Raw genomic sequence first — 24007 nt, forward strand, 5'->3', positions numbered from 1 at the left:
TAGCAGTTTAATTGGATAACATGGAAATGGCCTAGTGACACCTCAGCAACCACCAGGATCTCCATAGTAATATCCTAGCAACACCTTACCAACCACCTGGGATATCATAACAATGGTCTAGCAACACCTTAGAAATCACTTGGGAAACTATATTAACAGTCTAGCATCAGCTTTGCAACCTCCTTTGCAAACATTGCACTGAGGACAATTGCCTTCACTTTGGCCTGCAGACCACTGAGGGCTGAAGCCATGACAGCAGCCCCATCGTATGTCTGTGCCACAAGTTTATCCCTAAAATTGTAGCCCTGCATGTTTTCATACTTCAAAAACAGACTGAGCATCTTGCCCCTCTGAAACATCAAAAAAAAAAAAAACAATAAAGTGCTCCTGAGTTTTACCTGCACTATCAACATAGCGAACAATGACAGAAAGTTGGGCACGGCAAGCAATATCAGTTGTTTCATCCACCTGCCATTCAAAAAAGGGAGCAGTCTGAATTTCATCTCTGATCTCATCAGAAACAGTGGCTGCAAGAGCAGAGATCAAGTCATTTAGGATAGAATGAGACTTATCAGAAAACACAGCTGATGGCTGTAATTGTGTGGCCAGGACAGAGTCATGTTTAGATAATGTTTCTGTGAACTCCCTGTAATTCCTCTTGTTGGATGATTCACTACTCTCATCATGCCCCCTAAATGATAGCTCCTGCCGGCCAAGCAAGGAAGTCACGTCAGTAAAGCGGTTTAGGAAGGCCCTGTTTTGTTTGACTGTTTCATTATCTTTTGCCACTTGAATGCGAGCACCTTCATCAATTGCATGTTCAACCCTGACCCTGCCCAGGTAACTTAACCTTGCACATGCAATCATGTTCATTGCTCTTTTCATGCCTTTTATATGCCTGGTCAAAGTTAGACAGATCCCCAAAACCCAATTTTGACCAGACAAGGCATGATCCCTGGGATGATTTCATCAAGAGGTGTGACCAGCAGTACATGTTCTTTGTCACAGCACTTCCAGTCAGCCAACTAACTTTGTCATACCAGGAAAGCTGAAAAGACCTGTTACCTTTCCGTACCTACAGTCTTAGGTGTTGATCTGCCTGTCTGATCTGATTGTCCAATCATCTTGCAGAAGCTCCGCGTCCAGACCCGCCCACAGCTCCATTCACCCCCAGAGACGCTTAGCGTCCGGGAGCGGGACAAAATTGTGTCATTTATCCAATGACCAGCGAGTTTCGAAGCAATGAAAAAACCCGTTCCATGCAGTCCCATTGAAGTGAATAGACGCTCAGCTTCTATGGGCAAATGCACTGACGCTACAGGAATGTATGAGAAGTTAACAAAATCGAGTCAGTCGATTTGTGATAATTAGCTGGTTCTGAACGACCTCGTCTTCGAGTTGAACGTTTTCTAACGCATTTGTAGTCAATGAAATGTTAACACATATTTGACCATTTAATGTTTGACATTGTAAGGGAAGCTGAACTTCCCTTGCGGTCTTGGAGAAATCGTCACTGCTTAGCAACCAGCTGGGATTTTATAGCAACAGGTTTGTTAAGCCCACTTAACATTTGTGCACAAGCTTTCCTGTTCTAGTTATCTAGTTATTATGCAACTGACAGCTCTGATTGTGAACTTGCAGTCATTGTACTACTCACAAAGCAGCTTTAAACAGCCCATAATCAAATCTAACAGCAGCCTTAGGCTTATTGCTGTAATTTGCACCAGTCACTCTTGGGTCAACTTGCAGTTTGCATCAGTCAGAGATTTTATACAAAGCAGTTTACAACATGCATTTCTAAAAATCTTCTGTAAACTGTTATGACAACTTTTCATTTGTCCGCAGGTTATTCTGATCTCCAGTATAATCCAGTACACTCCTGCACGCTATGGCAAGTCCTACACATACCCACTGTGGGCTGAGGTGCTGGGCTGGTTCATTTCTCTCGTTTCTATAATATGGATCCCACTGGGGGCAGCACATGAAATCTGGAGGAATAAAGGATCTTTATCACAGGTATGCAGATGCACACATAGGGTGTTTGTCCAAATGTGTTTGTGCGTGTTCTTGCATTCTTCTGTTCTTCTTCCACTGCCCAAAAATCACTTCATGGCTTTTTTTTTTGAGGCAGGATCTGGGCCAGCAAATTGATGATGAACTTGAACGACGTTGTTGTGTTGATGTTGTTGAGACGTACACACTGAAATGGGCACTTGGAGATTGACTTTGGAGAAATGTTGAAGGAGATTTTTCTATAAAATCAAATGTTTACACTAATATATTCATCTAATTATTTTCTGCACATGGTAGTTGTATTGATTTGTGTTATCAGAGTCTTTTAGCCCCTTAACCCTTGTGTGGTGTTCATGTTGTTTTTCCTCAGTGGTCTGGTGGACCCCACCACATCATTATTCTTTTATTACTTCAATACAGCCATAGCAATTTATTCTCCTTTAGCAGCTGTAGCCTGTCCATGTTGTCCACCCTCACTCACTCACACACATATATAATGTGTGGGGAGTGAACAGTGTGAAGTCATTGAAAATGTGTTCTTCACAGAAAATGAAAGGCCAAGGAATCTGAAATAATAATAAATTGCTTAATTTTTTCTTTTGATCAGCGTTGAAAATGAGTCCCACAGACCTGAACACCACACAAGGGTTAATATTATTGTGGGTTTTCATACAGCGAAGAAAGAAGATGCGGAAAACATTGTGATTTAAAGGCAACTTGAGCAGATAACAGGGTAGAACCACTGCTTAGCACCAGCTGACATGGCCAGAAAGCAGGCAGGTCACTTCTAACCATATAGCTGTCCTTCATGGTAGACACTTAGCCCACCTAACTACCCCACAACCCAGCGCAGAGTAGCACAACCAGCAATAAGATTATTTTCAAGAACTTCCCAGAATTGTTATTTTGAGACAATCAGGGATCCAAGAGATTAAATTGGCAGTCCCAGTCAACACCCCCCCGCCATCCCACCCCTTCTTCCACACTATGGACATGATTATGCACATATCCACACACATTTGCTAGTATTTTTAGGTACACACATTCATGTGCACATACTCTTACTTCATATTTCTATCTGTGAAAGTAGTGAGTTTTGTGTGTAATGTTTTACAGAGGCTGAAGGTGGCACTGACGCCCACAGTGGATCTGCAGCCGATACATGCCTTACAAGAGAAACAGAGGGTTCACTCAGAGTCCAGCACACTGTTCAGCACTTCTCAGTGATGTATGTGCACATGTACATGCGCTGAGATGCATCGCTGCTCTTCACAATCACTATATTCTTTCCAAATTCACTATATTTTATGTACTGTATTAATCAAATAAGGTGCCTCAGCACTGGCTGTGTTCAGGGGATGAAACTGGCCTCTGAACCAGTTTTGTATGTTGAGTTTTTTCTTAGGCTGCATTACGAGGTGAAACTTTCATGCAACTAGTTGCGCGCTATGAATTGCCTGCAATATCGTTTCCATGCAACATGACTGTTAAAGAAGCAATTTGAACAAAACACAATACATTTAGTTTCTCTACTAGTTGGCTAAGTTAAAAGCTCATTTTTGATATATTGTTCTATTCATCCACAAGATGTATTTTACATAGTTACAGCATTTTTTAATCCTCTGATGATCTTGATCTCGGCTTCGGAGATAATTGTTTGGATCCAAAATTAACTGATATTTTGGGGATGTTGAAAGAGGAGAAATCGAGTTTAGCTGTGCAAATTGTGACAAATTTAAACAGCTGTTAGTGTTAGCTGGTTGAAGAAACATTAGCTTTGAGAAGTGGGTGTATTAATACTATAAGGTGAGAATATATATATATATATATATATATATATATATATATATATATATATAGTATAGCACAGAATACTATGTGGCAGTATATATATACACTGCCACATAGTATTCTGTGCTCCCCATACAATATCTGGTCACTTGATAGTATTCAGTGTTCATCTGTTAGTATCTGGTGCTTCAGATAATAAAGCTACAGATAATAAAGCTTAACTCACTCATGGGCTCAAAGCTTCACCGCTTTGTAAATATATTTTGCATAACAGGAAGTGACTAATAGAGTAAAGGCTGTTTTTCAGTCGTTCTCAGCAGTCTAGTGCTTGAGATTTAAATGACATTTGAATTGACGTTTAGAAATATCTAGTTGCTGATATCCAAACACTTTTGTTTAACAAATATTCACTATATCCCAAACCCAGATTTATCATGTCCACAAATATATATCTGAATATTAAAATGTTCAGATGGTCTTGTTATTATTTAAAAAAAGTTTAAATAAGTCCAAAAGGAAATTAAACTGAAAATGATGTTGAAAGCAGAAGCAGATTTATTTTAGCATCTAAACGATGTTGCACTTGATTGGTTTCTTGACCATCACCTGTTAAATTGATATGCTGTTCCCAAAGGCAAGCGTTTAAATCTTACAAATAATATGCAAAACGTCTGAACTCTTAATATAATTAAAGGGATGTTTAAAACACATTTTAAGCCAAAAGTTTCTCACAACTAGTAAAACAGCGTCTCGGAGAGTAAATTCTAACCATTACATGTAACCTGAAATGTAACCTTCTGTGAGGGAACTTTTAATGGCATTAAGCTCTTCAGATTCCTATCACTGCCAATCTGTACAATTCTGACTCAGTTTGTTTCTGTAGAATGGGGCATTTCCCATTAAATCAATCTGAATGACTATTACATCTTAACCATATAATTGTGCAGGAATGTTAAAAAATGGTGGAATTTACCTTTAAGTTTAATGCAAATAAATTAAATCTTATCAACCAGATGTAACCATAATTATGTATTCCATATGTATCTATATCTATGTATCTCTCTCTGTCTCTCTCTTTATATACACTGCTCAAAAAAATAAAGGGAACACTCAAATAACACATCCTAGATCTGAATGAATGAAATATTCTCATTGAATACTTTGTTCTGTACAAAGTTGAATGTGCTGACAACAAAATCACAAAAAAATCAATGGAAATCAAATTTATTAACCAAAGGAGCCAAACTATTAACCAAAGCATCCGCCAACTCCTGGACAGTCTGTGGTGCAATGTGGCGTTGGATGGAGCGAGACATGATGTCCCAGATGTGCTCAATTGGATTCAGGTCTGGGGAACGGGCGGGCCAGTCCATAGCTTCAATGCCTTCATCTTGCAGGAACTGCTGACACACGCCAGCCACATGAGGTCCAGCATGGTCCTGCATTAGGAGGAACCCAGGGCCAACCACTCCAGCATATGGTCTCATAAGGGGTCTGAGGATCTCATCTCGGTACCTAATGGCAGTCAGGCTACCTCTGGCGAGCACATGGAGGGCTGTGCGGCCCTCCAAAGAAATGCCAAACCCACACCATTACTGACCCACTGCCAAACCAGTCATGCTGAAGGATGTTGCAGGCAGCAGATCGCTCTCCACGGTGTCTCCAGACTCAGTCACGTCTGTCACATGTGCTCAGTGGAAACCTGCTTTCATCTGTGAAGAGCACAGGGTGCCAGTGTCGAGTTTGCTAATCCTGGTGTTCTCTAGCAAATGCCAAGCGTCCTGCACGGTGTTGGGCTATGAGCACAACCCCCATCTGTGGACGTCGGGCCCTCATACCATCCTCATGGAATCGGTTTCTAACCGACACATGCATATTTGTGGCCTGCTGAAGGTCATTTTGCAGGGTTCTGGCAGTGCTCCTCCTGTTCCTCCTTGCACAAAGGTTGTTGCCCTCCTATGGCCTCCTCCATGTCTCCTGGTGTACTGGCCTGTCTACTGGTAGCACCTCCAGCCTCTGGACACTACACTGACAGACACAGCAAACCTTCTTGCCACAGCTCGCATTGATGTGCCATCCTGGATGAGCTGCACTACCTGAGCCACTTGTGTGGGTTGTAGAGTCCGTCTCATGCTACCACGAGTGTGAAAGCACCACCAACATTCAAAAGTGACCAAAACATCAGCCAGAAAGCAGAAAGGTACTGAGAAGTGGTCTGTGGTCCCCACATGCAGAACCACTCCTTTATTGAGTGTGTCTTGCTAATTGCCAATAATTTCCACCTGTTGTCTGTTCCATTTGCACAACAGCTGTGAAATTGATTGTCAATCAGTGTTGCTTCCTAAGTGGACAGTTTGATTTCAAAGAAGTTTGATTTACTTGGTTATATTGTGTTGTATATACACTGCTCAAAAAAATAAAGGGAACACTTAAACAACACAATATAACTCCAAGTAAATTAACTTCTGTGAAATCAAACTGTATATATATACACCCCCTTACATTTCTGCAAATATTTTATTATATCTTTTCATGTTACAACTCTGTAGAAATGAAACTTGGATATAACTTAAAGTGTTCAGCTTGTATAGCAGTATAGATTTACTGTTCTCTGAAAATAACTCAACACACAGCCTTAATGTCTAAATAGCTGTCAACACAAGTGAGTAAACCTTACAGTGAACATGTCCAGATTGTGCCCAGTTGTGTCGTTGTCCCTCCCTAGTATTCCAGGTGAGAATGGGGAACAGGGCTGTTAAATTGGGTGTTTTCGGTACAATTCTCTCATACTGGCCACTGGATATTCAACATGGCACCTCATGGCAAAGAACTCTCTGAGGATGTGAGAAATAAAATTGTTGCTCTCCACAAAGATGACCTAGGCTACAGAAAGATGGCTAACACCCAGAAACTGAGTTATAGTATGGTGACCAAGGTCATACAGCAGTTTTCCAGGACAGAGTTCACGTGTTCAGCATCATGTCCAGAGGTTGGCTTCAAAAAATAGATGCATGAGTGCTGCCAGCATTGCTGCAGAGGTTGAAGAAGTGGGAGGTCAACCTGTCAGTGCTCAGACTATACACCACACAATGCATCAATTCGGTCTGCATGGCCAGTTTTGGCTCAGATGGTGTCCAGCATGTGTGGTGGCGCCCCGGGTAGGACTACCAAGAAAACTGTCTCTTGCCTACAGTTAAGCATGGTGGTGGTAGCATGTACTGTGACATTCTGAAGCAGAACTTGATCCCCTTCCTTCGGAAACTGAGCCACATAGCAGTTTTCCAACTCGACAACGACCCCAAACACACCTCCAAGGGTGTGTTTTTGAGAGAGAGAGAACCACTGCCTTGCTGAAGGTAAAGGTGATGGACTGACCAAGTATGTCTCCAGACCTAAACCCGATTTAGCACCTGTGGGTCATCCTCAAGCGGAATTTGGAGGAGCATAAGGTGTCTAACATCCAGCAGAAGAGGATTCCAGTAGCAACTTGTGTAGCTCTGGTGAATTCCATGCCCAAGAGGTTACAAATACACGTGTGGCAAATGTACCAGGGACATACCCTGGCAGTGCCAGGTATGTTCTGACAGTGCAGACAGACTGCTGAGTGAGTGCTGAAATGCTAGCCACACAAAGAAATGCCACTCACACACACGCAGGCCCCCACTGCAGACTATTGTAAATATGTGTGGAATTGTTTTATTCCTTGTATTTTTTGTATTATTTTTATAACAATAATAAAAAGCATGGAAACAAATAAGAGTTGTTCTTAAATTTTTCACGCTGAAATTTCAGTCCTCTTGACACAAATGCTTCTGGTCATTACTCACAGCTGTACCTTGCTGTAAAATTTCTAATTCTCTATTTAAAATAAAAAAAAATAAATAATTCATTGTTTGCTTTTTTGCTCAAATAAAACTAAACTAAATACAAAATGTATAATCTTTATATTATCAAATACAATAAACTGAATAGAACTAACTAGAAACTAAATAGCTAAACTCAATGGCAAACAACAACCTCCTGTGGTGCGCCAGTAATGGCCTTATTTACAGAACAAAAGACGGTGATTATAGGATGTTAGCTAAAATCCTTCAGGTCACTCGACCCGTCTCTGGGTTCCAGAGGTAGACATGTTAAATGACCCCTCTCTGGGACTTCTAGTGTTAAGGCAGTACTAGATAACAATGGTGGTCATACAAAAAATTGACAATTTGGGCATGTTCACTGTGAGGTGTAGTCACTTGTGTTGGCAGCTGTTTAGACATTAATGGCTGAGTTATTTTCAGAGGAGAGTAAATTTATAATGCTATACAAGCTGTACATCTTTAAGTTATATCCAAGTTTCATTTCTATAGTGCTGTCCCATTAAAAGATAGAATACAATATATGCAGAAATGTGAGGGGTGTACTCACTTTTGTGAGATACTGTATATATAAATATATATATAATACTGGTATGAAATATACTATAAAAAATAACCACAATTTTATATGCACAGGGAAACTAAAGTGCTGAGCATGTCACTGCAAATGCACAAGCTGTTTTATGTTTTTTTTTTGTATTATTACTTTGCTTATTATACTTTTGATATCATTATACTGTATTTTGTTTTCACATTTGAGTGTAAGTCTACAATAACATGAATTTGTACACAGATACTCTATATATATATATATTGTTTAATCATTTCAGATCTCTATTTTGTGATATATGTATATGCAGAATGGTGCAAAAATCAGAGACCAACCTGCATTTATGTTGTTTCCAGTCACAACAGCCATTAGTACAAGGTCATTTTTCAGCATCAGGAAAAGACATCCAACAAAATCCTCAACAACTAAGTAAACATCAGTTTATTTGTTTACAGTGTCGTCCATTCTTTTCAGAAGACAAGAGTTTCAGTTTTTTTAAAGAGGCAGGAATGTTTTTCCACATGTGCAATGTTCAGTCTTATAAGTTGGTTTAATTTTCTGCTTCTCGCAATTCAAGTAAACCCAAACACATTTAGTGATTTTGAGGTCCTGTACATGCAGCTGCAGTGAGTGATTACTCAGCCATTGTCTTTCGGACACTGATAAATAACGTACCTTTGTGTGGTGTTCAGGTCTGTGGGACCCATTTTCAATGTTTTCCAAAAGAAAAAATGATGTGATTCATTATCATTTTAACCTCAGATTCCTTTTCTTTTGCTCATTTTCTGTAAAGAACATTTAAAATAACACGTTTTCAATGACTTCACACTGTAAACCCCCTACACATTAACATTACACATGTGGTGTTGGGGTGAACCCGCGGGGGATGTGCTATGTCCCTTCACTCTGTTCTTCTCCTACATGGCCTGCTGTTAGTGTGTGTGTCTATGTGTTTGTATGTGTGTGTGTGTGTGTGTGTGTGTGTGTGTGTGTGTGTGTGTGTGTGTGTGTGTTTGTGAGGGTGGACAGCAGTTTAGTCCTGCATGTTCTTGTTGAAGTTCTTTTTGAATGTTACACAGTACAGGGCAGCCAATCAGAAGAGAGCTCATTTACATATATCTGTCTTAAAAGCACAGTTCCAAAGAATGTCTAATTTGATTAGATATTGTCAGCAATGAATTGGGATTAAAATAATACAAAGAAAATGCTGAATATAGGTCCTTTAAGTCTTCTGGTCATCAGGGAGTTATATGTAAGAAAAAGGCAGTGTGTTCCAATGAGTTTTTGTCTCATCCACGTCAGTAAAAATATGACTCTATTACGAGAGACCAACAGTGCTGATGTGGAGAAAGAAGAAGTGAGAAGTTTCTCCTCTTTTCTTAAAAACAAACTTGCATAGTCTTCACAGTACAGTTACTCTATACCTTTCTAAGAGGAGGCCATCTCTGACTGCTCAGCAATCTTTGCCCTTTCACTTTTATCTACAGTAATACTACAGTAGTTTCTACATGACTTATATAAGAATATTATATTAAATTTGTCTCTTACAGTACTTTACTACATAACATTACACAAGCATTATATATATTACAGTACTTTACTACATAACATTACACAAGCATTATATATATTACAGTACTTTACTACATAACATTACACAAGCATTAAATATATTACAGTACTTTACTACAGAAAATTATGCAAGCATTATACACTGCTCAAGAAATAAAGGGAACACAAACAACACAATATAACTCCAAGTAAATCAAACTTCTGTGAAATCAAACTGTCCACTTAGGAAGCAACACCGATTGACAATCAATTTCACATGGTGTTGTGCAAATGGAACAGACAACAGGTGGAAATTATTGGCAATTTTGAATTTTTGTGGTGCTTTCACACTCGTGGTAGCTTGAGACGGACTCTACAACCCACACAAGTGGCTCAGGTAGTGCAGCTCATCCAGGATGGCACATCAATGCGAGCTGTGGCAAGAAGGTTTGCTGTGTCTGTCAGCGTAGTGTCCAGAGGCTGGAGGCGCTACCAGGAGACAGGCCAGTACACCATGAGACGTGGAGGAGGCTGTAGGAGGGCAACAACCCAGCAGCAGGACCGCTACCTCCGCCTTTGTGCAAGGAGGAACAGGAGAAGCACTGCCAGAGCCCTGCAAAATGACCTCCAGCAGGCCACAAATGTGCATGTGTCTGCACAAACGGTTAGAAACCGACTCCATGAGGATGGTATGAGGGCCCGACGTCCACAGATGGGGGTTGTGCTCACAGCCCAACACCGTGCAGGATGCTTGGCATTTGCCAGAGAACACCAGGATTGACAAATTCGCGACTGGTGCCCTGTGCTCTTCACAGATGAAAGCAGGTTCACACTGAGCACATGTGACAGACGTGACAGAGTCTGGAGACGCCGTGGAGAGCGATCTGCTGCCTACAACATACTTCAGCATGACCGGTTTGGCAGTGGGTCAGTAATGGTGTGGGGTGGCATTTCTTTGGAGGGCCGCACAGCCCTCCATGTGCTCGCCAGAGGTAGCCTGACTGCCATTAGGTACCGAGATGAGATCCTGAAACCCCTTGTGAGACCATATGCTGGTGCGGTTGGCCCTGGGTTCCTCCTAATGCAGGACAATGCTAGACCTCATGTGGCTGGAGTTCCTGCAAGATGAAGGCATTGAAGCTATGGACCGGCCCGCCCGTTCCCCAGACCTGAATCCGATTGAGCACATCTGGGACATCATGTCTTGCTCCATCCACCAACGCCACGTTGCACCACAGACTGTCCAGGAGTTTAGCCCAGGTCTGGGAGGAGATCCCTCAGGAGACCATCCGCCACCTCATCAGGAGCATGGCCAGGCGTAGGGAGGTCATACAGGCACGTGGAGGCCACACACAATACTGAGCCTCATTTTGACTTGTTTTAAGGACATTACATCAAAGTTGGATCAGCCTGTAGTGTGTTTTTCCACTTTAATTTTGTGTGTGACTCCAAATCCAGGCCTCCATTGGTTAATAAATTGGATTTCCATTGATGATTTTTGTGTGATTTTGTTGTCAGCACATTCAACTTTGTACAGAACAAAGTATTCAATGAGAATATTTCATTCATTCAGATCTAGGATGTGTTATTTGAGTGTTCCCTTTATTTTTTTGAGCAGTGTATATATTACAGTACTTTACTACAGGACATTACGCAAGCATTATATATATTACAGTACTTTACTACAGGACATTATGCAAACATTACATATATTACAGTATTTACTACAGGACATTACGCAAGCATTATATATATTACCGTACTTTACTACAGGACATTACGCAAACATTATTCACATATTACAGTACCTTACTACAGAACATTACACAAGAATTATATATAGTACAGTACTTTACTACGGGACATTACACAAGCATTACAGTACTTTACTACAGGACATTACACAAGCATTGTACAACCTCATTTCCAAAGAACATGGGACACTGAAATGCAAACAAAAACATAATGAAATGACGTGCGACACCTTGCACTTTAAACTTAAGCTGAACTGAAATTTAAACTGAACCTAACAGACCTCCCACTGTATTACATTACAACTTCTGTATTTGCTCAACTGCATAAGTGTAACATTTTGCAAATATACAATTACAGGCTGTTGTCCATCTGTTTCTCTGATGCTTTGTTAGACCCCGTTTACCCTGTTCTTCAGTGGTCACAGCAGCACTGCTGTGTCTGATCCACTCAGACCAGCACAACACACATTAACACACCACCACCACGTCAGTGTTACTGCAGTGCTGAGAATGATCCACCACCAAAATACTACCTGCTCTGTGAGGGTCCATGTGGGTCCTGACCACTGATGAACAGGGTAAACGGGGTCTAACAAAGTATCAGAGAAACAGATGGACAGCAGCCTGTAATTATAGAACTACCAAGTGCACCGATATAGTAAGTGGAACTGATAAAATGGACACTGAGCACAGAAACAAGGATATTTCACAAGTAACAAATATTTCTTTATGATAGTACTAGAGAAATTTTATACAACAAAATGATCATTATTATACTATTAGTACCGTACAGTACTATAGAAATCTTTTTCAAAAGATAGTTTTTTAGGTTTTTTTTAGTAAGGAATGGTTTGATATTGAACCACAAACATTCATAGAACCCTTTATATGATTAAAGGCTTTTTTGCATCATGAAATTGTTCTTCAGATTGATGGAGAAGGTGTTTTTTGTAAATGATTCTACATAGCACCAAAAAGGGTTCTTCTAATGTTACACAGACATTCTAACAATAGCAGAACCCTTTTTGGTGATATTTGGAACCCTTTTCAATCTGAAGAACACTTTCATGATACAAAGAACCATGTAACCCATAAAAAGACCAAATTCTTACTACACACTTTTATAAGCAAAGAATAGTTCAGCCCGTTTATATTGAAGTCCATGTATTTACACTGTTAGAAATTAAGGTTCTGTGCATTTTTTCATTCAATAAAGTGCAAATGTAATTGTATCCTCAAAGGTACAACAGTGGTTTTAAGGTCCAATTGTGTTTCTTCAATAAGTTTTTCCAGGCGAAAAGTACATATTTGAACATAACCTAATGTTTTAAAACAAAACAATAAAACAAAAAGCCTGGAGATGAGATGGGGTTTGTGGAGTCAATACAACTTAGAAAATATAATTTCAGTGGATTTTGGTACAATTATACGGAGCCCCGCTAGTGCCATCCTGTATAAATAAAAATAATGCGTGGACACGCCTGACTAACGCATGGGAACGAGATCCTAATGCATGGTCACGATTTAGTAAGGTGTGGGAATGAGATGTTTAAGTCATGGCCATGACTTAGTAAGGCGTGGGAACGAGATCATGGCTTACTACATCGTGGCACGCATTCTTTTTATTTATACAGGATGTCACCAGCGGGGCTCTGTACAGTTATGCTCCCTGACTCATTTGAATGTACCACCCCAGTAACTAGAGGGGTACAGTTGTTTTCTGAGAGTGTACTGAATATAAGCCTTACTATGTAACATGCCTGTGATTTTCAGGGGTTAATCATGCAACAAGTTTTTTGAGTGCTCGGTTTTTTTTTAGAACCATTTCTTTACTAAACCCTTAAAGAACCATCTTTTTAAAGAGTGTATTATAAATCTTTTCTGTGAAGGAAATACAGCTTTGGGCTATGATGTGTTCACAGCAGCACTCTCTACTAGTAAAATCCCCAGATTGCCTCTGATTCATTTGGAAAGAGCATAAATGCAGTGTTTTTCACACTGAGTGATGCGTTCAGTGATAGCTTGCTTTGTTAAGATGATGAATTTGGTTGAATATCAAAGACATACCAACGTCAGCTTACTCAGACTGAAACCTCCTCTAATGGGAGCGACAGCAAGTCCCTGGTATTGAAGTGATGATGAAAGCATGTTAATTTAGAGCTAATTCTGATTTTTTTTTAAACACTCAATTGAATGCTTTACATGTGGCAGCTTGTAAACCATCAACGAATGGTTAGCAAGCAGCCCAGTTTGCTGCTGCAGCTCAGTTGTAAACATGTAAACAGAAGTGCTTAACCCCTTCAAATTCCATGCTTATTACCTACTAAGGTTCATTGTTCAGTCACTTCAGGGACATCAGTGCAAACTGAAAATTCCTGGGTTATCGAAGTGTGTAATAAAACATTTGGGCCTGCTGGTGAGCATTTAAAGGGTTAAACTGTCAGTTTATGTTGAATTCTGACCTGTTGCTACTTATATATAAACAGAGTAAAAAATATAAGGCCAAAAATGTCAGCAAAAATGCTTGACTGATGCCCAAATGCTGTAAATATGTCCTAAAAAGTGCTTGTGGTAACAGGTGTGCTGTGGTATTTCCACTCAGCTCTCAGTGGTTCTGGTAAAAGTGAGAGGACGCAGCATGCAAAGGTAAGAATAACTTTTCATAAATAAGTCAGAACTACACTTTCTCACACAATAAAAGCACAATATCAGACGTCTAGCTGAAAGACTTTTCACTGAGGACTTCTGAAAATGTCTACATTCCTAAAAATAAAGATTTGAAGAACCTCAGCACTTAAGATCCTTCATTTTTCAATGGATTATTTACTGCACAGAGGGGATTTTTACAGTCTAGCCTGCAAATTTGGAAGCAGGTAAAGCAAACATGGACTTTTTTTTTTTTTTTTGTAATGCCACAGAAGAACCACTTTTGGTTCCCTGGAGAACCTCAATGGTTAGTCTTTTAAAGAGTGCTTTTTGTAAAGAAGAAGGTTTGAAGAACCTTCACATGATGTTCTAGACCAATGAAAAGCATCCAAGCCATTTCATCTCAAACTAGGGTTTGAACGCAAGTGGTGCCAAATGGTGTTAAAGGCCTCACCAGATCTAAAAGAGGGGAGACTTGCAGCCAGAACCTGGCCAGCTCATTTATTCATGGTCCAGCCAGAAGATATTAAAGCAGGAGTGCCAAAAAGGGCTATTCAGAGTGATATCACAGAAGAACCACAATTGGTTCCCTAAAGCAGGGGTGGGGAACTGAGGGACAGCACAGTGAGTCAAGCACAGTCTGCAGATTTCTCTGTAAATTGTTGAGGAGTTTGGCCCTCCGGGTCAGGAGTTCCCCTCCCTGCTTGAAGAATGTGTTCAGGGATGGTTGCTTTTGTAACCAAGCAAGTGAGGCACTGAAACTTCACTAGGAATGTACTTTGATAGAAGAGGTTGAGTCTACAGGGCGCTTAGGATCTAAGAGTTGTTCTGTTTTAACTAAAGCACATTAACACATACACCACACCCTCGTATGGACATAATTCTTTTCTGACTCAGATAGGCACTCAGTACCTTTTTTCAGTTTCACAAGCAAGCATCTCAGTCAAGGGATGGCACAAATGGTATTAAAGGCCTGATCTAAAAGAGGGGAGGTTTAGCAGCCACAACCTGGCCGACAAATGCCTTTTTTCTAGCAAGCTGCAAATATGGAGAAGCATGACAGCATGTCTGCGAAAATAACATTCCGTGCAATGAAAAGTTGAAGAGCTGGTTCAGTTTTTGCCAAAACAAGGAAATTCTTTAAATTGCAATGTTTATTTAGAGCCACTACATAATGTTAAGTTTAAAATGCTACTGAGCTGCACTATGTTACTGCAATTTAGAGACCCTAACATAACCAGAATGTTACTTTACCCCTTAGGAATTTTATGTGCTTCTCCATTATTTATGTCCCTGATTCATTAGAACCAGCAACTGTCTTATGACCACAATTGCTGAAACAAAGAAAAAACACTAAGAGATTATATGCTGTAAGTGTGGCCTTTTGCCAAGTGACAGAAAACAATTCTATCCTGAGTATCCCGGAAGGGCGTTCCATTCACATCTAGGCAAAGTGTGACAAACCCTTCTGCACACTGGAGATCATTTCTTAAGATATTCTGTGGTTCTGTGTACTGTTGCCTGCAAGAAGGGAACGTTTATAGATGATCCAGCCAGAAAATGTTTAATTAGGAGTGCCTAAAAGGGTTCTTCGGCGTGATATCATAGAAGAACCACATTTGGTTCCCTAAAGCAGGGGTGGGGAACTGAGGGACAGAGTCCAGCACAGTCTGTAGATTTCTTTGTAAAATGTTGACGAGTTTGGCCCTCCGGGTCAGGAGTTCCCCTCCCTGCTTTGGAGAATATGTTCATGGATGGTTGCTTTTGTAAATGAGATGTTTCACCCAGTTTTAAAGAACCTCCAGTTGTAAATGTTTCTCCTAAAGCTATACAGCCAACACAGGAACCATTTAGAAACCTTTATTTTTTTAAACTTTGGTATGAATGTACTTTGATAGAAGAGATTGAGTCTACAGGGCACTTAGGATCTAAGAGTTGTTCTGTTTTAACTAAAGCACATTAACACATACATCACACTCTCGCATGGACATAATCCTTTCTGACTCAGATAGACACTACCTTTTTTCAGTTTCACAAGCAAGCATCTCAGACATGGGTTGGCATGCAAGGGGTGCCAAATGGTGCTGAAGGCCTCCTCACCAGATACAAAAGAGGGGAGATTTAGCTGCTCATTAAAACCAACAACTGTTAAAGAACAACAATAAAGAAAAAACATCAAGAGGGTATAGGCTGTATCTGTCATATTTAGACAAGCGGTGAAAGAAAACACCAAGAAGGTGTATAGGCTGTACCTTCGGCCTTAAGCTGAGCTGTGACAGAAAACACTTCTATTCTGAGAATCCCGGAAGGGCGTTCCATTCGCATCTAGGCGATTGTTTATGCGTTTGACCAATGTGTGCAATGCAACACACTTGAGATGATTTCTTAAGATATTCTATGTTGGCGGTGTACTTTCTTCATCTTTTCTTGCATCTCTTACTTCACCGACAAATGCGTTTTTTCTAGCGATGCTGCGAGTTTGGAGAAGCATCACAGCATGCCTGCAAAAATAACATTCAGTGCAATGAAAAATTGAAGCGCACAATTCAATTTTTGTTTTGCCAAAACAAGTAAATTCTTTAAATTTCAGTGTTTGTTTAGAGCCGCTACTATGTTAAGTTTAAAATGCTATGCTACTGAGCTGCACTATGCTATTGCAATTTAGAAACCCTAATATAACCAGAATGTTACTTTACCCCTTAGGAATTTTATGTGCTTCTCCATTATTCATGTCCCTGTAGTTGCTGAATAATAAGCGTTAGTATGTAATAACACTGAGATTTTAACTGATTAAAGGTTTTTAACTGATTAAAGGGTTAACTGATAAGTAAAAAAAATAACCTAAAATGTGAAGATTTTTATTCAGTTTGCATCACAAACTACCCTTTCGAATAAGAAAATGTGTAAAGAAGAAATTAAGTCAGTCACGCTTTACTGTTACTCTGATTGAACAAAACAATAATAAACTCCCACTGAGCTTAGTTGTGCTTTGAGTGAGGTCACACACTCACTTGGAAAAAAAAAACACAACACAAATCTAACAAGAAAAGAACATATAAGAATTCCAACAGTAAACAAAGCCCTGTGCATCTTTCATATTGTGATAGGAAACATGGCATTAAACAGTTTAAAAATTAGTAAAGCTTGTTGCTGTGAAAGAGCATGTTTATGGGGATATCAATTGAGGAATTGTTGTCTGATTGCATATGTCCCAAATGACTCACATGTTGACCCAGTTGTATAGGTCCTGGTAGACTTTGTGTGTGGGTAGTCTGTTGTAGTGAGAGCAGATAGTGCACAGTCTCTCTTTCCAGTCTGTGATGGTCTTCACTTCATGACTGTCATGCCATCTGAAGTAAGACTTATAACTCTGTCTATCAGAGGCCAGACGCTTTAGAAAAGCAGCCAGTTCCTTGACACTCCTGAAGTCATTGACATGGATGAATGCATTTCGGGGCACCAGGCATTCGTAGTTATCTCTAGGGGGTCCAAGCACCACTGGGATGCTCCCTGCTTGTAGTGAGTTGCGCCATAGCTTTTCCGTGATATAGTCCCTGTACAAAGAGTTTTCAAAGGCAAGGTAGAAAAGGCATTGAGATATAGCAGGGAGTAGAGCTTTGTTAGAAAGTGGCCTGCCATTCCAGTGACCGTATACCTCAATCAGCTCAGCTGGAATGTATTGCTTCAGTTGCTGGAATACCTTAGACCTTCTGTGGTGCTCCTTGTAGTTACTGACCGCCCAGGCCACTAGACAGTTCCTTTTTCGTGGTATGAGGTAGGTGCTGTTGTTGGTCTTCGGAACCAGCTTTCCATACGGCACAAAGATGTCCGCATCACGCCGATAGCTCATGGTCCAGTTGAACAAGCCATTATAGGCTGTCAGATTGTGGTTATTCATCGGAGACTCTAGTGACAGCCAAACCCACCTTTGTCTCAGTGGACGTGACAGATGCAACGGCAACTTGGAGCGTTTGGTCCAAAGCTCATGGTAATGGAAAACTACAACATCAGCCTGAGAGAACATAGATCGATTGTTCTCAAGGAAGCATCCAGGAATGCCAAACTCGCTCCAGCAAACATCCCCCTTCAGGCTGTGGGAGATTCCGAAAGGCCAGTGCCACAGCAAGATGGTTATGTTTTGGGGGCGAAGATGGTCCTGGTTGGTTCCTAACCACTTGAATACCAGCACATATAGCATCAGAGAACTGAGGCTAAGGAACACCAGGGCAGAAGCTAAAAGTCGTCTTGACCACATTGTGAAAAAATGAGAGAGGGCAAATGCGGAAGGTGGGGTTCCAGTTTAACCACAACAGGGGTTCAGTCCTTTTTCACAACTGAAATTTGTGCAATTTATGGAGAAGGAGGGGTGCCACCTAATAAGAAAATGAGTAATCAATAAACTTTGAAGAATTTGTAAAAAACAAAAAAGAGAGAGAAGCATTACATTAAATACAATAATGAATAAACAAATCTCAAATGGCTAAAAACAATGTAGAATGTAATTTGTTAATTAACAAAACAACGGAACATATTAGACTGTAAAAAATGGTAACTTTTAAAAAATTTACTTCATGTAGTAAGAAGAAAATTAAATAATTTATTTGCCTAAAATAAATGCTTTGAATAAAATGTTTATTTAAATGACTTAAGTTGAATTAAACTAGTTTAATTACTTGTTACTCTGTGAAGTATTTTTTTACTTTAACAAGGCATAGTAATTTAACAAAGCATAATAATTTAATAATACATAATTAAAAAGGAAACAATAAGGAAACTAAATTTTGGAAACAGATAATACAGTACAAGTCAGTTAACATAAAAAATATGATCTCATTCAGTGTCTTACTGATATTTAGTATCAATATTACTTTTTTCTTTACCTTACTTTTTTTTACTTTATTTATTCTTACATTATATGTTTCAGCTCCATCTATTTTTCTTCATTTTTAAATTCAATTTTAGAATGTATTTTAACTGTCGTGTATTTTTACTTCCTGTTTTATCATTTTTTAAACTTTACTCTTACTTTCATTTATACTTCCTTTATGTTTCCCAGTTGCTATTTATTCCTTTTTACCCTACTTTTTAAAAAAGCTTAGCTCTACCAGGGCTTTTCCATTGTATTTAGCAATAATAGCATAACTGACTGTAGGTGCACCAAAGTCAAAGTTTGCACACCCATTAAGTATTATGTATTATATTTTAAATTATATTATTAAGTATTATAGCCATTGAGTATAATTTTGATTTTGTTACTGAAAATGAAATAACACACCCTATAAAGAACATGCTTAAACTTTACATTTTCTGCTAATTTTAGTGTACAATTTCTATTTATGTGCTGAGTTTTACATATTTTAAAAAATAAACCATAAAATATATTTTTTTTATTTAAAAAGAAAAACTTTTGCACAAGCCACATTTTACATTTAGTTTTTTTTTTCGCAAATATGTTAAATTGTGCTATAAAGTGTTAAATTATTTAAACTTAGAAATTCAACTGTAATGGTTGGGAGCAAGGAGGTGGATACATGTGCTGAGGCAAGCAATGTTTATTAAGGGCAAATCCAGGGTCATAGTCTAGACAGTCCAGGTTCAAACATGCAACACGGAGAGCAGGAGGGACAGACATGACGAAATGAACACTGAATCAAACAACAAACACCATGAGAATAAAATACATCCACCAATTCAGACAAAGACCAGACAATTCAAACAGTTCAGACAATTCAAAGACCAGTAACCAGACAGGGGAAAACACATGGGTTAAATACATAAGGGTAAACGAGGGACAGGTGGAAACACAGGTGGAGACAATCAGGGGCGGAGTAACCAAAACAAGGGGCCGGACTAGGAAACAAACACAATTGCACATGGATGAAAAAGTAAGCAAAAAGTACATGGACAGGACTGGGAGGGCCCAATCGTGACATCAACAAAATACATAATGTAAATTTTGCCTCTGGCTTTGAAAAATGAACTCACATGTCAAAAGCAGAATGTGTGTTTTTACAGAACAGCTAGTCATTTTCACTCCACGGCACATTTACTGAAATAGGTTCTACTTACTGCCAGTGAATCAGCACTCTGCACTGGAGAGTTACAGTTTACTCTACTCATAACTTCAATTACAACAAAAACAGGAAGAAAGTAACTCAGTACATACAATTTCTGCTATTGTAACATAGATCATTAGCTGGAAAACATTTTAAACTAATTCATATTGGCTTAAATCAAAAGTCTTTTGAGATGTTATGTGTATGTCCCTAATAAAGTGGACATCCTAGTTTAGTAACATGGTCACACTTTTTTTTTTAGATGAACTAAACACTCCACAGACTCAGTGACATGTCAGAAACATATGAAGGTTAGGATTAGGTTATGGGTTAAGGTTAAGGTTACGGTTAGGTTCTGGGTTGAGGTTAAGGTCAGGGTTAGGATTCGGGCCAGGCTTAGGGTTAAGTTCTGGGTAAGGTGGGGTAAGATTAGGTTTGGTGTAATAGAAGTAATGTATTAACAATACATCTGCTTAACCTAAGCAATACATCAACAGAACATCTATAAGATATTTACTTCAATGTATTCAGATGCTTCACTACCTCACTGATATGCTGTCGGTGTGCTACTGATGATCTGTTAAGAGTTTATTAATCATCTATAAATGACCCTCCAAATAAAGTGTTACCAGTAACTTTATGTATTTATAAATGCTACCTTAAAACGAATGCTGAAGCACTAAAAACAAGGAATGACCCTTTCAAATATATTAATTTACTTTTAGGATGTTCATTTCCTTCATCAAATTAAGAAAAAAGAGACACAACAGGAATTATAATAAAATGTTGCCTCACTTTAAAGTTTATGCGTTTTGGGTCATCTTTATTCCTGAGTTCCAAATACTGGTATGGCAACTTCAGCCTAAATATGAGAGCTGAGAAAAGCAAGAACATAAGTGTCTCACAATGCTTTCTTGTTCTATGACCTTTCTAGAAAGTTGTGCTTCAACTGCATCTTCTTATCAGAAATCTCTGGTTATGAGTTCAATGCACTCTACATAAAATCTGAAACCAAGACATAATGTGCTCAGTAAGTCATGACAGTGCTACTACAGCCTGGTCATAGGCAGAATGTAAGTGACTAAGCAGACTCTACTCACCTCCTGAAAGACGATGCTCTGGAGACTAAGCTGAGAGACACTGTCAAGGCAGAGTGTCTGTTTTGTCATGTAGAGTGTCTAATGTATTCTGCTCTGCCACTCCTTCCTACCCTCTCTCCACTTCAGGCACTTTCACAATCACAGTCATGATCTTTTTTTTTTAAGTACAAAACACAGCGGTTTAGCTGTTTCTCTTGGTGCAGGAGTGAACATAAATTAATCCAAGATATAAAATATGCAAAATTGTAAGTAACACAGTGTGTTTTGTTACAATTCATTGATTTCTGAAGTAAAAAGAAATAAACACAGCAGCAAACCTTTAAATACAAACATTTTCTGCAAATGTAATTAATGCACAATTGTTCTAGACTCGACCAGATGAACTAAAAACAAGAAAAAATGAAAAAGTAATTGGAGCACATGTAAAGTTCGGAAGCTCTTCCGAGCTCTTCATCTCTGAAATCCATTAAATCTTATTTGACTCATTAGGACTAATTAGGCAGATCAAGAATTGACATTAGAACTTCTTAACTAAGTAAATTCCAAAGCATAATAAATTATCCCACATCTCAAAGTTTGCGCTAAGACTCAACAACCTTGAAAATAAACCTAACTGATGCCTACAAAGCAGGGAAAGGCTGTAATTTCACTGACTGAAATGACTTTAAGGAATGGCAGTTAAGGGGAACTGTCAAAGTCAAAGTAAGAGCTGAAAGATCTATAAAGCTCTCTGATAGCACTGCACTGCACATATGCTATCAAGAAAGGCAAAGCAAAACCTCCACATGGCAAAGTACCTGCTGGAAGATTTAGCTGACACACCGATTTAGCTGGTGGTGCACTATTACACTTAAGCAATAGAACACGAGAGGGAATGTGTTGTCACGAAATAACATCATGACTGTGATTTGGTTGCAGGCATGAACCAAAGGTGAGTACAGTAGATCATCACAGCCATGATGTTATATACGATAACACATGACCTCGACTGTTCTATTGCTTTTATACAACAGTTAAATAAATAAAGTAAGAAATTAATAAACTGGGCCGTGAACATGTCCTTTAGTATGTTTTAATATTAGCAATTCCTTCTGCCAAATTATAGTTCCTTAACAAGTAGCTTGTTGCTACATCAGTGTAACGAGCACCGCCCACTCACTGGACAGCTGGCAGATCGTTCTCCAGCTACTTACACTAAATTCTGAAACTGTCATCACGACTGAGTGGCTGTTTTGTTTTTCTTATTGCTTTTTTATGTTTTATGGCTCAGTCCGATTTGGTCAGACTCTGAAGATCAGACTACATGCTTGGTATTCGATTCATTTCTGGCTGATTCCAGGTTCTTTAGCTGTTCTTCTGTCACAGCTGCTGACTGAAAAGCTGCTCAGCGGCGATGACAGTTTGGGAATTAAGTGTAGTCTCATGTACAGAGTCTGACAAAATTGGCTGTCAGTCAAATGTGATCTTAAAAGTATCGAATTTCTGTTTGTGCACAAAGTAACAAGTAAAATGATTCAAATAGCTTGAGCGTCTCCTACAGCTGTCAAAGTTGTTGCTTAGCAACGTCGTCTCAGTAGAGTGATACAGTGTTTATGAAAAAACTGTGACATTATGGCGAAATGACAACATAGTTAGAACACCTCTCAACCAATCAGCTTGCCTAGGCAGAAGCAACTGTTGTGTAGTATGCAGTATGGCATGAACAAGCATGATCTGCATGGAAGAGTCAACAGGAAATGTACCAACCCCCCCACCCCCACTACCAACTATTAAGCACTAGGGTTGATCTATTATCCTTTGGTGCTATATGGCAGCCAGTGGCACAGAAAATAATGCACAGATAACAGAAAACATTTATTTCACTAAATATCAGCAAATTTTAAAAGCAAATTTTGGAAGCTTTGGAAGAAATAATGATGAAAAAATACCTCAAAATCTACCATGAACTACTCCCAGAAATGTAGGCTGAAGCTTCTGGAATGATTTGAACATCACTGAAAATCTGTGGGTAGATGTTAAACATGCTGCACATGTACAATAACACAAGAGTATTACAAAACTAGAATCATTCTGCAATGAAGAGTGGGTGAAAGTTTTGAAGACAAGAAAGAAAGACCCCTACTGGCTACAGAAAGCATTTACAAGCTGTGATATCTCCAAAAAGGGATACTACCCTAGTATACACACACACACACATCATCATCATCTAAGCTGCTTCTCCTTCTGGCTTGCAGGGGGCGCTGGAGTCTATCCCAGTTGTCATTGGTAGGAAGGCAGGATACACCCTGGACAGGTCACCAGTCCATCGCAGGGCAGACAGACACACAGACATACACATTCACTCACACACTCAGATCTAGGGGCAATTCACCATGTCCAATAAGCTGACTGCATGTCTTTGGACTGTGGAAGGAGAGTACCCAGAGGAAACCCACACAGACACTGAAGATGGAGTAGGTGATTTATTTTAGAAACATTATTTTTTATATTTCTTGAAATATTCTTTACATCCCAATAGCAGTCAATTTTTTTTTCTGATAGCCAACTTAGCTATCTAGTTACACTATATTTCCAAAAGTATTCACTCACCCATCCAAATCATTGAATTCAGGAGTTCCAATTACTTCCATGGCCACAGATTACAAACATTTGTGAAAGAATGGGTCTCAGGAGCTCAGTGAAT

General features: G+C 39.3%; 2 protein-coding genes across 4 annotated transcripts in view; one reads left to right on the forward strand and one right to left on the reverse strand.

Annotated features, from left to right (window-relative positions):
• si:ch211-225b11.1 (uncharacterized protein LOC561694 homolog) overlaps window positions 1-14226 on the forward strand; it is a 51014-nt gene extending 36788 nt beyond the window's left edge. The window contains exons 13-15 of one of the 2 annotated variants that reach the window (XM_037531591.1): window positions 1846-2016; window positions 3130-3241; window positions 14101-14226. In XM_037531591.1, the coding sequence (XP_037387488.1) occupies window positions 1846-2016; window positions 3130-3240 (282 nt within the window). In that variant the 3' untranslated portion in view covers window position 3241; window positions 14101-14226. Of the gene's footprint in view, window positions 1-1845; window positions 2017-3129; window positions 3242-5201; window positions 5220-14100 lie in introns of those variants that run through there. The other variant, XM_017725416.2, reaches the window with a different exon arrangement.
• A 1788-nt stretch (window positions 14227-16014) lies between these two features.
• Window positions 16015-21397, reverse strand: LOC108444315 (fucosyltransferase 7). 2 transcript variants are annotated; one of them, XM_017725441.1, is made up of 3 exons: window positions 21325-21366; window positions 21020-21099; window positions 16015-18541 (listed from the first exon to the last, which is right to left on the reverse strand). In XM_017725441.1, the coding sequence occupies exon 3, from the start codon at window positions 18421-18423 to the stop codon at window positions 17389-17391; it is 1035 nt and encodes a 344-aa protein (XP_017580930.1). In that variant the 5' UTR covers window positions 18424-18541; window positions 21020-21099; window positions 21325-21366; the 3' UTR covers window positions 16015-17388. The 2 variants fall into 2 exon arrangements, with proteins under 2 accessions (XP_017580930.1, XP_017580929.1); XM_017725440.1 differs by lacking the exon at window positions 21020-21099 and having other exon boundaries at window positions 21325-21397.
• Window positions 21398-24007: the final 2610 nt, after the last annotated feature.

This window comes from Pygocentrus nattereri, chromosome 20 (assembly GCF_015220715.1).
Source record: "Pygocentrus nattereri isolate fPygNat1 chromosome 20, fPygNat1.pri, whole genome shotgun sequence".
NCBI lineage: Eukaryota > Metazoa > Chordata > Actinopteri > Characiformes > Serrasalmidae > Pygocentrus > Pygocentrus nattereri.